The sequence below is a fragment of the Rhinichthys klamathensis genome, unplaced genomic scaffold, assembly GCF_029890125.1.
Source record: "Rhinichthys klamathensis goyatoka isolate OS25496 unplaced genomic scaffold, OSU_Roscu_1.1 h1tg000004l_1, whole genome shotgun sequence".
Taxonomy (NCBI): domain Eukaryota; kingdom Metazoa; phylum Chordata; class Actinopteri; order Cypriniformes; family Leuciscidae; genus Rhinichthys; species Rhinichthys klamathensis.
The window spans coordinates 3729279-3745591 of NW_026606557.1; the positions used below are offsets into that span (position 1 = coordinate 3729279).

At 36.8% G+C, this 16313-nt stretch overlaps 1 protein-coding gene across 1 annotated transcript in view; it reads left to right on the forward strand.

Moving 5' to 3' along the window:
* The window catches only part of fam20ca (FAM20C golgi associated secretory pathway kinase a), an 89454-nt gene that overhangs the window by 69098 nt on the left and 4043 nt on the right, over nucleotides 1-16313 (forward strand). The window contains exons 4-9 of the mRNA XM_056251615.1: nucleotides 863-955; nucleotides 6475-6590; nucleotides 10093-10273; nucleotides 10535-10644; nucleotides 14334-14415; nucleotides 16154-16213. Of these exons, the coding sequence (XP_056107590.1) occupies nucleotides 863-955; nucleotides 6475-6590; nucleotides 10093-10273; nucleotides 10535-10644; nucleotides 14334-14415; nucleotides 16154-16213 (642 nt within the window). The remainder of the gene's footprint in view (nucleotides 1-862; nucleotides 956-6474; nucleotides 6591-10092; nucleotides 10274-10534; nucleotides 10645-14333; nucleotides 14416-16153; nucleotides 16214-16313) is intronic.

Consider the following 16313-nt stretch of genomic DNA (forward strand, 5'->3'; position numbering starts at 1 on the left):
CAATTTTGGTGAGCTCTTGCAAATTGTAGCCTCTTTTTCCTATTTGTAGTGGAGATGAGTGGTACCCGGTGGGGTCTTCTGCTCTTGTAGCCGATCCGCCTCAAGGTTGTGTGTGTTGTGGCTTCACAAATGCTTTGCTGCATACCTCGGTTGTAACGAGTGGTTATTTCAGTCAAAGTTGCTCTTCTATCAGCTTGAATCAGTCGGCCCATTCTCCTCTGACCTCTAGCATCAACAAGGCATTTTCGCCCACAGGACTGCCGCATACTGGATGTTTTTCCCTTTTCACACCATTCTTTGTAAACCCTAGAAATGGTTGTGCGTGAAAATCCCAGTAACTGAGCAGATTGTGAAATACTCAGACCGGCCCGTCTGGGACCAAGAACCATGCCACACTCAAAATTGCTTAAATCACCTTTCTTTCCCATTCTGACATTCAGTTTGGAGTTCAGGAGATTGTCTTGACCAGGACCACACCCCTAAATACATTGAAGCAACTGTCATGTGATTGGTTGATTAGATAATTGCATTAATGAGAAATTGAACAGGTGTTCCTAATAATCCTTTAGGTGAGTGTATATAATGTATTAACTTGTAGGGTCATACAAACAAACATGTCCCTCTGGCCCCGTCTGGACATCACTTTCTGTACATGTTTCATACTAAAAGTTGGAACAGTTTAAAAGTATTAAAAGTTGGAACAGTTTTAATCAAAAATTGATTTCAGATGCAAAATTTCTTAGGTGTTAAACAAATATTTCTGCTGTAGTACGTGTGCAAACCGCTCTGATTCTGCCAGAAGCTCATTGCCAGACAAGCACTAACATCAACCTTGTTTGTTGTTTCTACTCCTTTCCTCTAGACAAACCAGAGTACAGGAAACACCCCCAGACTTCTTCTACTTCTCTGACTTTGAGCGACACAACGCAGAGATCGCTGCATTTCATCTGGACAGGTAAGACTAAACCACCAGCAGAGAGAAAGGGAGAGAGAGTTATTTGCAGGTCTCTTACAATTCAAATGATTAATTGTTAAAGTTAGTACATAGTAGTTAAAGTTATAAAGCGGGTCCACATAAATAGCTGATCCAATGTTTTTGTTGGCTGTATTCCTTATTTTCTTGTATATTTTACTGTTTCAGAGACAAACTGGTACCATCTGAATAACAATGAGATCATGTGACCTTAAGGATTGCCAAGAATTTATGCTTAGCTTCCCACTGTGTTTACTTTGTGTTTACTCTGCCTTTATCTTCGTCTGACAGAAATGTTTGGAGGCGTTTAGATATGATGGGTATGTGATTTTGTTTTAAGGTGTATGACATTAATGATAAGGTTGGAAGAGACAAGATCAGATTGCCAGTGAATTTGACAATGTCATCAGTATTGACTGAACTTCAAATTGTATTTCTCATTGTTGTAGACAACTTTTTCCTGGTTTTTAATGTGGCATAATGGTATCTACACAGCAATCAATAATGTCTCTTGCACCTGAATGTTACATTATAACATAAAATTGTCTCAATAGTTTTCATTATTAGGGGCCAAGGACTGTTAGTTATCTCTATCCAGTGGTTTATAATAACATAAGGGTATAATAAACGTTGTCGAATAACGGCGCAAACGAATTCGACGAAGAGCGCGTAAAAATGGATGCAAAGCTATATCTCCGCAACGCTTTAGCATTTGAGAGTCTGGGTATATGTCATCACAAGCAAGAACTGAGGCTACTTGTGGCTTTTCCGGACAGCGCCACCTACTGGTCTGGAGATATGAAAATGATTAGTTTTGCTTGTAACTTCTGAACGGCTTGCCAAAAAATCATAAAACCGGTCTCTTTTGATTCAGTGCAGGATATCCAGTCAAATGATGATGGCCATTTTGGGCGTCGGCCATTTTGAATTATGTCGTAAAAAGCTGTATTTTATTATACACATTAGCATATAGTCACGAAATTTGATGTGTGTCATCAGCACCATGCCCTAAAGGTACTCAAAAAGTTTTGAGACAGCGGCACCATGTGGTCAAAAATTATAGTGAAATTTCCAAAAGTGCTAATAGCTGATTCATTTTTTTCTATTTTAATTAAACTGGTTCTCTCGTACAGAGAACAACTTTTTTTTACCAATTTTGACATATTCAGTTAAAATTGCTGTCTGCCATTTTGAACTTCTTTGAAAACCTATTTATTTTATCTCCTCCTAGACCGTTGGTCCAATTTTCACCAAAGACCATATGAGACCATGCCTGCAAAACATTTATTAAAAGCTTTTTGATTGACCAAACCCTTCTCGAATGTTGGCATGATGCCAAGCTGTAACTGCAACCCTTTGGCAAATTGACAAGAAACTTTGTACGTGTCATTGTCACCTTACACTGACCCTACAACATCTATTTGGTAACAGCGCCAACTATTGATCAAAAGTGATAAGCAGTTAAATCATATCATTAGTAGTTGCTTGGCCCCTTAATTGCTGCTTGCAGCTATATTTATTATTATTATTATTCTGATGCACAACCAACATCAAAAGCGACACATGCTGATGAATTCCAGAAGCAGCACCTACATTATGTTATTTTGTTATATAAATACTGAGCACATCTGAATTCCAGTGAAGCACTGTTTTTTTAGTAAATAAATAAGTAGAAATGTTATGAAGAAATAAATTACTTATTTGAAAGAAATACTTTGATGTTATGTTGTAAATTCAAAAAGTCTGGTTGTCTTACAATCTAGTAGCCTGTGTGACGGCTCATTCAAACCGCATTCAACCAAATAGCCTTTAAGAGTAAATTCCCCTCACAGAGACCTTCAGTTTGGCTTTCACCCAGTTATTTCACTGAAAACACCTGTAGGACTCTGATACTACTCTGGAATGGACGTGGGCAGGGGAAAAGAAACCAAAACCACACACACACACACACACACAAACATCTCACATTTACGCACGAGATCGCGCACACTGTTGTGATGTCAGAAAGCCAAACCAACTCTTATTATATTCCCGCCACTCTGCGCATGTCACTCAAGACTTTTGGACAACGGCCTGAAAAGCACTTAGTGCTATAGAGTCGATACACCTTACGGTTACACCGAGAGTAACAAGGTGCATGTGAGTGCAGGCAGAAGTCAGAAGAAAACTCCCTGCTGACTTTAACAAGAAGCCCCACAGAGGAAGGCTTTGTGGAGTCAGAGAGCTAATTGAGCTTGTGAGACTCACTTGATTTCCTCCAGAACGTTGTTGCTGTCATGTCCATGATTTTTATTTAGGAGAGAAAAAGCGCAGTATGATATGCCAATTTATTGTCAGCTGAGTGTAACGCTGAGAGGATGCTTGCCAGTGAATTATTATATTGATATTCCATTAGCGTGAGAGCATGTGAAAACAATTGAATCGGACAAGAAACGTTGTGCTACTGCAGTATGTTTACAGTACGTAAACCACTTCCAACGGCGGTTCCTCGCTGTTATAGCTTATTTCCACAAACGTCTGTTTCTAGAATGCGGCGTTTCCACACTGGGCTCTTTGTCGCCTGCGTCCAGAGTTGCTTTTGCAACTTGCGACCCCTGAGTGGTTTCATCTCAAAGGCTTGGGTTTCTGTCTCTCAGGGGCCGGGAGCCCATGCGTCGTTGGAGGTTGAATGTTGAAAGCGCTCCCACCACACGATGTGAGCATTTCTCCGAGACGGCCCACTGCACACACAGACAAAGACTGAGAACTGAATAAACCCTCCACCAGGGTTGTGCACCAGTCAGAATTGAATTCTGAAAGACTTTTACATTACAATTCCTCTAAAAATCCTCTATTTGAATTGAAATGCAAACATGGTGCAAATTCAAACTGTATTGTCACACTGTGTGGCCGTAATGAGCGCACTAAGACAATAGGCAGTCTTTTAATGACTGCCACAGAATAACATGACCATATAATACTAAGACGACACGGAACACAACTGAGGAAACTAAGGACTTAAATACATAAGAAGTGGTAATGAACTGAACAGAAACAGGTGCGTAATTATGAACTATGGAAACTAATAGGGAACACAGGCAAACAGGAAAACCAAAACACCATGATAATGAAACAGAACATAACCTTTATATTGTGATTCGAGTTTGAATACAAGAAAGTTAAACTGAATGGAATTAAACTGAAAGAAACTATTCTAACTCTTCTGTGTGTAGTTATTAGTAATATGTTTCATTTTACCTATGAATTACTTCTAAACATATGGTCATACACGCAACTTATGGAGTATATTTCCAGAAACATTATATAATACTGTATTAATAATCAAACGTCATGTAGACTAAATTTATATTTAGTGGCTACATAAAAGTGATAGTGTCAATATATAAAGTAATTATTTTGAGTTATGTCATAATTATTCAACCCCTATATCGCTGCTGTTTTTAAGTCACATATTTGTATGCTAGGGTACAAAGCCTTTGGAAACTCTATAACAAAACAGAATTAGCTTGTGCTGTTACACACACATACATTTAGCCCTTGCAAGTGCTAGAGTTGAGTAGCAAACATGGCCAAGTTTAAAGAGTTCTCATAAAAGCTATAGAGAACAAATTGTTTTATTACATTAGAAAGTCTATGGCTTGAAGAAAATTTCCAAAACACTAAAAGTTTGTAGAGACACAGCTGGCAGCCTTATTCATAAGTTTAAAATTTGTTTTTACCAAGATTATAATTAAGGGGAATAAAATGTTTGATCAGAGCAACTGAGAAAAAATAAATAAAAATGACTGCCAAAGATCTCCAAGATGACCCGATGAAAGGAGGAAAAAACATTTCAATGCAGAGTATAAGAAGAACACTAGACAATATGCTAAAATTAATTTGGATAGACCTGTGGGGTTCTGGAAGAATGTTTTATGGAGTGATGTGACCAAACTGGAACTTTTTAGGACCCATGGATCAGCGGTATGTCTGATGCAAAAAAGGTAAAGCTTATGAGTAGAAGAACACCATCTTCATGGTCAAACACGGAGGTCCTCCAGTCTTGTTATGGGGTGCTTTGCTGTTCCAGGAAGTGGAAATCTTGACTGTATAAAAGACATCATAAATTCTTTGAATCAAGCCATTTTGGCAAAGATTGTGATGCAGAGACTGAAGCTTGATGATCATCAATGGACTTTCCTGCAGGACAGCCATCCCAAAGTATACATCCAAATCAGGGATCAGTCATAGAACGTTCTTGAGTGGCCTGTACAGTCTTCAGGTTTACATCTCATTGAAAATATCTGGTGGAAATATGAAGCAAGCAGTGGTGTCGTGAAAATCAAAGATTATCAGTGATCTGGAAGCTTTTTCAAGCAAGGAATGGGCCAAAATTGCAGTAGAGAGGAGATAGAAGCTTCTAAGCACTCGCAGCGTTTATTGGACGCTATAAAGAATAAAAGATTCTGGACAAAGTTTGACTTTTTGGGGTTGAATAATTTTGAACATGAATGTTTAGAGCCAGTTTGATCAACTTTATGTTCTCAGAATCACTCAAATGTGTATTAATACATTTTCTATAATAGTTTACTGATGCCTTTGTTAAATTGTTTACATAAAATGTTGTTCTTAGCAGCAAAATGTCTTTCAGGTCAAGGGGGTTGAATAATTTTGATTGCAAATGTGTGTGTGTGTGTATGTATATATATATATATTTGACCATAGTGAGGATAATAAATATCATATATTTGTTTAAATTTGTATTTACATTTAATAACTTAAATTAAAAAAATTACTTAGAATACGTCTTTTTGTCTGGGTTTTTTTTTTTCATTTCTTTTATTAAAATCTGTCGATCAGTTGAAGAAAAAAATATTCTAGGTGTTAAGGGATACAAAAAAAAACATATCATTATAAAAATGAATAATCTAAGGTTGTGTTTTACTACAAATCTTGTGTGAAGTTAATGAAATTCCTCTGTTGAATTTCTTTTAATTGAATTCCTCTTCCTATGTATAATTCCACTTCAACTTCGTGTGGGGCGTGTGGCTGATTTAATTCAAAATTCACATTCTGGAATTCCAATTCTGACTATTTTGCCCAAGACAAGTACACAAGAAAGACGAAATGAGTGGGAAAGCAGAGGCCATTTATATCCTGCGGTCTGTGGCCAGATGCTAAAACGCCAATAAAAGTCTTTAAAGAGCTAATAAAGAACAATCACAGAGGTGTCATAAAGCCAGTGAGTAAAGAGTGGGCTCAGTTGCTTAGCAGTAGCACCTTGAAGAAAAAATCGTTATCCAGCCACTTTAGAAATTGCTTTATTCTATGGATTTTCTGCACTGTTTATTGTTTGCTTCCTCATTATTGAATGCGGCAGAAGATTGAATGTCTGGTGTCACCGTTCTCATAAAGCAGCCTGTGAACTGTGCAACGTCTGGATGAAGAAACACCACAGGTGTTGCATCTGATAATGCATTGCAAATGAATAATTGACACGGTTGTTTGTTTGTGGCGCACAGAATCCTGGATTTCCGGAGAGTTCCCCCGGTGGCCGGCAGGTTGGTGAACATGACACGGGAGATCCGAGACGTGACCCGTGACAAAAAGCTCTGGCGGACATTCTTCGTTTCCCCAGGTATGAGTGGCTTCCGCGTGCCCTTTTCTTCTATCCCATCACGCCATACTCCCCCGCCCCCTCCTGATTGTTGGCTTCTCACGCGTATAGAGTTCAGCACAGCGACAGAAACTGCATCACTACATGCTAAAAGTATGCAGTTCCCTGCCAAATCCTCAAAACAATTCACACTTCTGAGCACGAAGTAAGCCGGTTGTATGACAAACTTCCAGATGGCTATGTTGTGCAGAAGTGTTAGCATTTGTGTTAGCCTACATAGCGTCAACATTAGCATCTTGCTTTACATATTTACAACTGCATATTCCTTATTTCAGCAGCAAAATCCACAGAGAACCATCACAAACAACTACAGCCAATATGAGCAACCCCTAGCCAAGATGCTAGGCTAATTACAGCCTTTAATTGGGGAGTAACAAGCATGCAATAACACACGTGCAGCAAGTTTGGCAACTAAATTACCGACATTTAGATGATGTAAGTGTTCGGATGAGGCACACAGATTGGCCATATTCTTTCTCTGCAGGGCTATCATTAGCATTCTGCCTCCACTTTTCATGACAAATGTGTTTTTGTGGGAAGGAGTGAAAGGGCTCCTCTTCCCCCGGGGAGCCGTGTCAGGAAACATTTGAAAAAAGGCGTTATACACAATGATTCATCATTGGCTAAACAGCAGCGTTTAATGAGCCCTTGGTGAATCCGAGCGTTTTAGATCGCTGACATCCTCCATCACATAAAGGCACATCTGGAGAAGTCACCTATTTCAAAAACATGCTCTACAAACTGGATTAACACTATAAACAAAGATTGTCATAGTTGCTTTCAAATGTGTTTACCATCATGATGGTGGGGGTATGATGCTATACAAATGTGTGTGTCAACCTTTTTTTTTTTTCTACCACGGTAGATACATTTATGTGGCTATTACTTAGGGCGGCTGCTTTCCGTTATTTATATACAAGACTAATTAAGAAACATGGAGTGAAGGAAAAATACAGAGCAGGATGTGTCTCAAACAAGTCAACATGAAGAAAAGGTTAATCTAAGCAGGTCAACTGTTGTGTGTTGGTTATTTTATAACAAAATGTTGCTCCTCAAAACAGAATTTATAATACTACCCCTGTGAAAAAGAAGCACACTTTTAAAAAGAGTACTTATTACAGAAATAATATACTTTGAAGGAACATACCGGTAGTACAAATTGAATTAAATGTTTTGGGACACTTAATTGCATGTTATTTGCAATTACATGAAAATGCATTACAGTTTAAATTCATATTACATGGAATAAGCTGAACTTTTTTGACACTTAAATAGGACTTACGTACATCTGTATATGTAATTTCATAATAACAGCTTTTGTCGTTGAAATATGGTTATAGTGTGCGGCTGAATGTGAGAATTTATGGTAAACTAAAATACACTTCAATGTAATTTCTCTTAAAACTTGTATGTTATGTATTTAAAATAATTTGTAATTATGTAGTTGCAATTTAGTACATTTAAAATGCATCAGCTTTCATAACTTTCAGCTTAGGGCTGTCAAACGATTAATCACGATTAATCGCATCCAAAATAAAAGTTTGTGTTTACATGTGTGTGTGCTGTGTATAATTATTTTGTATATAAATGCACACATGTGTATATTTAAGAAAAATATATTATCTTTATATAAAATGTTTATATTTATATAAAATATACATTATATATAGGCTACATTCAGTCTATATACATGCAAATATTTCTTAAATACACATGCATGTGTGGGTATTAATGTATTAAAAATAATTATACACAGTACACACACATACACTACCGTTTAAAAGTTTGGGGTCAGTGAGAATTTTATTTTTATTATTTGGAGGAAAGAAATCAATACTTAATTTGATCGAAAGTGACAGTAAAGACATTTATAATGTTACAAAAGATTCTATTTCAAACAAATGCTGTTCTTTTGAACTTCCTATTCATCCTAAAAAAAAAACTAAAAAAACTGTACAACTGACAGACCAACAACTGTTTCAACATTGATAATAATAATAAATGTTTCTTGAGCATCAAATCCTCATATTATACTGATTTGTGAAGGATCATTTGACACTGAAGACACTGGCACTGGTGATGCTGAAAATTCAGCTTTGATCACAGGAATAAATTACACTTTACTATATATTCACACAGAAAACAGCTGATTTACACTGGAATAATATTTAATTTTATAACCGATTTTTGTTGTATTTTTAATCAAATAAGCGCAGCCATGGTGAGCAGAAGAGAATTCTTTTAAAAGTATTTAAAATCGTACCGACCCCAAACTTTTGAACGGTAGTGTATATTATGTAAACACAAACTTTTTTATTTTGGATGCGATTAATCGCGATTAATCGTTTGACAGCCCTACAAATAATACACTACATTTAACGTTAAAATCAAGTAACATGCTCTTTAGTATCTTAGTCAAGACATCAAAATAAGTTATTTAAAGCATGACAAAAGAGTATTAAACTAAAGCATACAAATTTTACATTTTAAACTTTAAATTTGATACAAAGTGCATTTTGGTTACACGTGTAACACGTTACATGTACTTACTATGGTAATAACAGTAAATTAAGCATAATTACATGCAACTAACCCTAAACCGAACCCTAATCCTAACCATATAGTAATCACTTGCACGGTTACACGTTATTTTAAGGTGTCCTTGTTACAGTGTAATTATACATTTAAGTACTGAGTAATATCAATTAACTGCATGCACTTACAAGTCACTTAGGTTAGGGTTTGGTTTAGGGTTATGCATGATTTACTGTTGTTAATATAACGTGTAACAAGGACACTGTAAAATAAAGTGTTACCTTTAAGTGCACTTCTTTTTCACCAGGGTATGGTTACACTTTATTTCAAGGTGTCCTTGTTACAGTGTAATTATTGATTTGAGTAATAATAATGTACTTTAAGGGTTAGGATTAGGGTATGCAGTTATTACTACAATAACTACATGTGTAAAAGTGTTACCGAGAGTACATGTACTGTTTTGAGTCTGTGTTTAACAGTAAGTTAAGAGTCTGTGTTGAGTAATCATATATCACGGTAATACAGCATGTATCAAGATATAGTTATTCTCCTAAAAAATCAATGAAAGGTTAATACTAGATGTATAATTCATGATTTGAAACATGAATTCGGCCTAGTAGATTATTTTCTTTCTTTATTTTTTCGAAACTGGATGCAATCTAAAAGATAAGATTATTTATGCATTACAAATCAATGCGCATCAGTGAGAACCAGCTGCTTCACGTTATATATAAAACTTGAGTTAAATATCTGGGGAGTCCGAAAAACTTGTAGGTTCAAACCCCGTAATGAGCAGTCAATAAGCTATTACCATTGCGTGCTTGAAGACACTTAACCCCATGTTACACCAGAGGGACTTTCCCTCACTAGTGGTCCATTTTGAGACCCCAAGAACGTTTTTTTCTCTCTTTCTCCCTCACCTCTGCAGCCAACAACATCTGCTTCTACGGCGAGTGCTCGTACTACTGCTCTACAGAACATGCCCTGTGTGGGAAGCCCGACCAGATCGAGGGCTCCCTGGCCGCATTTCTTCCTGACTTGGCACTGGCTAAGCGCAAGACCTGGAGGAACCCCTGGCGCCGTTCCTACCACAAACGCAAGAAAGCTGAGTAAGCTCTTTTTCTCTGCTTTATCTCAGGTCTCCACGCACCACCCCATATCTTCATTAAACTACAGTCTGGCTTTATCAGCAAAAAAGACTACTGCGGTTCTCACTTACTCTCAGAGAAATCCTATCTGTGCAGTAAAACAATGGGCCATCCTGTTTGAGATGGCAGTTGTACTCTAGTAGGGTTATTTACGAGAAGGGGCAAAATGCAGATCAAATTCAAAGGTGAAGTGAGTTTCTTAATGGTTTTCTCTGTTATAAGGTGGGAAGTGGATCCGGATTATTGTGATGAAGTCAAACAGACTCCTCCGTATGACCAAGGCACGCGACTTCTGGACATCATGGACATGACTATCTTTGACTTTCTAATGGGTAAGTGTTTTAAATTGTTGCAGTTTTGAATTGAGTATAGACTCATGAAGTCTTGGATCAAATTGAATTGACTTCCGTGCAGGAAAAAAGATACAGTTCATTGAACACCTTTTGTGACAACATGCCCCAGATAATCACCTGTACTTTTTGTCTCCTAGAAATTGTGTAATAGCCAGCCAATCAAATAGCTTAATATGGTGTATGTACTATATGAAAGCCTATTTCTGTCTTAGTGTAAAATTTTTTTTAAAATAAATAGGGAATTGTGCATACACTGTAGGGAAATTATATGATCGATAAGTTATGACAACATTTGTTTTTACATTGCTTTAACTAATCAAAAAGTTATACAAGATTCAACTCATTTTTTTAAGTCAGTTTAATGTAATTGAAGTTGAAATTACTGAAACATCCAAGTTGATTGTACTTAAAATTTTAAGGCAGCAATTTTTTTTTTTTTTTTTTTTTTTTTTTGTGAAGTCACAGTTACAAGACACAAAGTCAAACTGTATGATAAAAAAAGTCCCATTGTGAGATTCAAAAATTACATTTGGGAAGTGCAGTCACATTGCTAGCTTTATAAAGTCATGTCTCAAGATAACAAAAAAAAATACATTTGGCAGATATTAAGTTGCATTATGAGATATGAAGTCACATTGCTAGCTTTATAAAGTCATGTCTCAAGATAACAAAAAAAATACATTTGGCAGATATTAAGTTGCATTATGAGATATGAAGTCACATTGCAAAATAAAAAAATGTACACAGTGAGATAAATTTTTATATAAAGTCACATTTTGCGATAAAGTCACACTGCGAAATAAAAAAACAAATCATATTTGGGTGATATGCAGTAACTGTGAAATTGAAAAAAGTCACACTGTGAGATATGGTCACCTTACAAGATAAACAAAGAATATAAGTGTATATAAAGTCAAATTGTAAGATGTAAAGTCACACATATATAAAATATAATGTCTCAAAAATAACATCACAATTTTGAGATACAAAGTCAGGTAAAGTTACATCTTTGTTACATAACATGCAACTTACCCCAAACATAACTCTAATATTAAGCAAGTACATTTTGTTCATTAATATTACTCTGTATCTCCCAGACTTTAGGTTTACACTTTATTTAAAGGTGTCCTTGTTACAGTGTAATTATATGCTTAAGTACAAACTCAGGAGTATTCAGGTTTCGAGAAATAAAGTCATGAATGCTAGATATGAAGTCAGCATTGTGGGATGTAAAGGCTCCAGTAGTGATCAGACTGTGGGTGGTCTCTGGGTGTGTCGTCTGAGGTTGAGAGTATTTTGATCCCGTCTTCAGCGAGGCTGTTCTGGTGGGACTTCCCCTGTTCATCATAAGTCCATGCTGCTTTTCTGTGGGGAGGACATTGTGTGAACAAACTCATTCAGCCCTGGTTGTGTGTGGATGAATACTGGGTGTGTCTCAATCAGTTCACTGGTTCAGTAGTCAGGGCACTGATCAGGGTGTCGGCCATTTTAAAGGGATACTCCACTTTTTTTGGAAATAGGCTCATTTTACAACTCCCCCAGAGTTAAACTGTTGAGTTTTACCGTTTTTGAATCCATTCAGCCGATCTCCGGTTCTGGCGGTACCACTTTTAGCATAGCTTAGCATACATCACTGAAGTGGACAAGACCATTAGCATTTCTAAAAAAAGAAAAAGACCAAAGAGTTTCTGTCATGATCCAGCCTTCTTGTCCTTGATTTCCTCTAGTCTTGAGGCTGGATCATGACAGACCCAATTGTTTGGGCCATGTGCTTGTGTTGTCTCGTCTCGTTACCCCGCCCCCTTGTTATCCTCGTCTTGTCATTATTGTCTAGTCAGTTTCACCTGTCCTTGTCATTAGTGTTCCCTTTATATTCCCCTTGTGTTTGCTGTCCTGTGCCGGTTCATTGTGAAACTTTGTGATTCATGTCTGAGTGCTTGTCTAACATTGTCATCCTTGTGAGTATCCTGTCAAGTGTATTGTCTACAGAGAAGTTCTGATTCTTCGTTTGCTGTTTTGTTTACCGTCAAGTCATTATCTAGTTTTAGTCGATCCTGTTCCAGTCCTGTTTTGCCCCCTCGTGGGTTTTGTTTTCCCTGTTTTTGTCTGTCAATAAACCTTGTGTGAACGCATACTGTCTGCGCTTGGGTCCATCCTCCACTTCATAACAGTTTCGATATTTTTCCTATTTAAAACTTGACTCTTCTGTAGTTACATCGTGCGCTAAGACCGACGGAAAATGTAAAGTTGCGATTTTCTAGGCTGATATGGCTAGGAACTATACTCTCATTCCTGCGTATCAGCCTAGAAAATCGCAACTTTACATTTTCCGTCGGTCTTAGTGCACGATGTAACTACAGAAGAGTCAAGTTTTAAATAGGAAAAATATGGAAATACTTTGGTCATTTTTTTATGAGAAATGCTAATGGTCTTGTCCACTTCAATGATGTATGCTAAGCTATGCTAAAAGTGGTACCGCCAGAACCGGAGATCGGCTGAATGGAGTCAAAAACGGTAAAACTCTGGGGGAGTTGTAAAATGAGCCTATTTCCAAAAAAAGTGGAGTATCCCTTTAAGGGCTGTCACAATCGCAAAATCTCTCCTGTACATTGGAACGTTCGCTCCCTGAAAAATCCCACAATGCACTGCGAAAACCAGGGAACATCGATGCATCTATGCTCCCTTAACGGAAATTATGTCGCATTTCTGAAACACAAAACATTAAACGCACGAGCCAATATCATGCGCATATTTTTATTTTTATTATTATTATATGTCAGCATAAACACACATCGCTAGACAGGTGGTGAACACATCTAGTTAACATTTATAATTAATATTTGGCTGAAATGTTGTAAGGATATGTAACAGAACAATGTGTTTATTAAACAGCATAATAAATAATATAAAAAATATATAGGTTTTACAACATTGTATGTAGTCATGTCGCCGGAAATTGAGTAATCACTGTCCCAGTCTCAGACCCACTGTGTCGGCCCAGTTGAATCCACATGTACCAGATGTGGCCCGGATCTAGGCCGACACTATGTTGCTGTCTGGGAGTGTGTAGTGAACCAGGGGCCTTACCGTATTATACACAAAAGAGCTGATTGAGACGCACCCATAGAAACTGATTCAAGTGTTTACTTATTAGTCATTAAGACAACTAAAATGATCAACTGTAAATCTGGACTTTATGAATCATAATTTAACCCCTTAGATAACCCATTATGGTTTCTTTTTTTTTTGTATCATATTTGACATATCAGGCTTTTATGGCTCATATAGTATGATATAGTGACAATATGAAGCTCACATTTAAGGAGGAAAAACACCTCACCTTAATTCGGAGGCCCAAACTGAGCAAAAATATGCAATTTTGGTCCAGATGCTGATATTTATATGACCGGAAAAGTAAGATGAAATGATAGCTTGTAATGTAAATCATTGAGATTTAACAAACACGGCATGTAGTAGATTGTGTGCAACAGGTTTTTCAGCAGTTGTAAATGTGATCATGTTGATAATACGACACAGTAGGCTCTATAGGGCTACCTTAAAGGTGCGATGGACTTCCTTTTATCAGTAATGGACATTCAATTATTTTAGGTTCTACATCCCACGTCAATCCTCCCCTATTTCACTCTCTCCATTTTTAAATTGAACAGGCAACATGGATCGTCACCATTACGAGACTTTTGAGAAGTTTGGAAATGAGACTTTCATTATTCATTTGGACAACGGCAGAGGGTAAGCCGCCTTTATTAATGTGTAACGTCCTGTCCGTCCTTCACACCTCGCTCATCATGACTCCACACACTGGCACTTCCTTTTTTACACTGAAACCATGGAAACAGCGTGTTTCTATCTTAAGAGGTTGTGAATATGTAGATGTGGGGTGGAAGGTCCGATTTTTATGGTGTCGTGTCTCAGGGTGTAATATGTGTGCAGTCGAAGGGCTCACGGTGGGTATGAAGCCACACAGGTGCTCAAACAGATAAAGGATTTTGATTAAACTGACATTCTGCTTTTTCATTCTCTACATTTGTTGCTGAAGCTGGCCACTGTGCGGAGCTGTAGAGAGTTACGTTCAAGCTTTGGTGATCAAAGATGAGTTTTAAGGGATACAATTATTGACCACAGGGGGACTTTGAATGTAGGAATTAGCTTACTCAAATATTTAAGATTACGATCAATTAAAATGTATGAGGACAAAATAAAAATCTGCCAGTTCTTCTTAAACTTTGAATGTATTAACTGAATGTAATGTTTTTGTAAACTTAATTGCATAATAATTGCAATAGTTGAATTTTTTTGTAACCCACTAAAAGTAGGACATAATTACATCTTTATATAACTCATAATTACTTCTATTGTCTTTGAAATATGGTTACAGTTACTGACAAGCATTTATGGTGAACTAAAATACACTTTAATGTCATTTTAATTGAAACTTGTATGTCATTTATTTAAACATATTTGTAATTACACATTTTTAATGATGAGGTTGCAATTCGGTACATTTAAAATATATTAACTTTAAACTGTCGATAACACACTACAGTTAAAATTATAATCAAGTACTATTTAGTATGTGCTTTAGTATGCTAGTCAACACGTCAAAATAAGTGTACTTCTTTAAAGCACGACAGGAGATTATTAAAATGATTTAAAATGTACTTTAAATTCAAACTTTTAAAGGTGCAGTATGTAATATTGACAACTAGTGGTTGAAATAGGCACTGCAGTCCAAATTCAAAATATTGGAGACGGTTGTTTCTCCCTCCTCCTCCTCCTCCTCAGACTCAATGCTCACACGGGTTGCCAGATAGAGGACATGTGACAGGAATGAGCACAATTGACAATGAATAGTGACGAGCCTTACACTGTAAGTTGATTAGTTGATTTATCCATGTTTTAATAAGCCTCTAGTCATAAGGCTTTTTAGATGGATGCCGGGTTTTTTTAGGTCGGGTAGAATTAGCAATCTATGACTTAGTATCTTTACCGGCTTCCATGGCTTACTGTGTTTTCCGCCAACTACTGTAGCAACCCGGGTGTCGAAATACTATTGGGTAAATTGGCAGTGGGCGGAGTCACACATAAAAATAAAATAAAACAGACATTCCCCACACGAAACTCACATTTTAAAGTAGAATAACTGTCTGTAGCATTGTTTGTCAGAGAAACGAGTATGTGAACTTAGCATGTTCCCTAAATATCTGCAAACATATTATGGAATTTTTGTCAAAAAAATACATACAGCACCAAAAAAAAAATCCATTTTTAAAAGTAAAACATAGGCATGAAAGTGTGCTGTTTTTAAGTAAACTTACGTGGCCTTTTATTTATCTAACATTATCTGCAATACAGTGTTTTGTTTTTGTATATATATGTTTTCAGATTTGAAGTACACTACAAGCGCACTTCACCATTTAAAAATATAAAATACCAGACATTCAACTTCTGTTTCTTTCTAACCCCTCAGATTTGGAAAGCATTCACATGATGAAATGTCCATCCTGGTCCCGTTGACTCAGTGCTGCAGGTAAGATTGTTTTTCTCCTCTTTGAGACATCTCTTGAATTGAGGCAATAGCTTTCCAACCGAGAGAGTGACTGCAGTGCAGTAATTCACTATAGCACTGA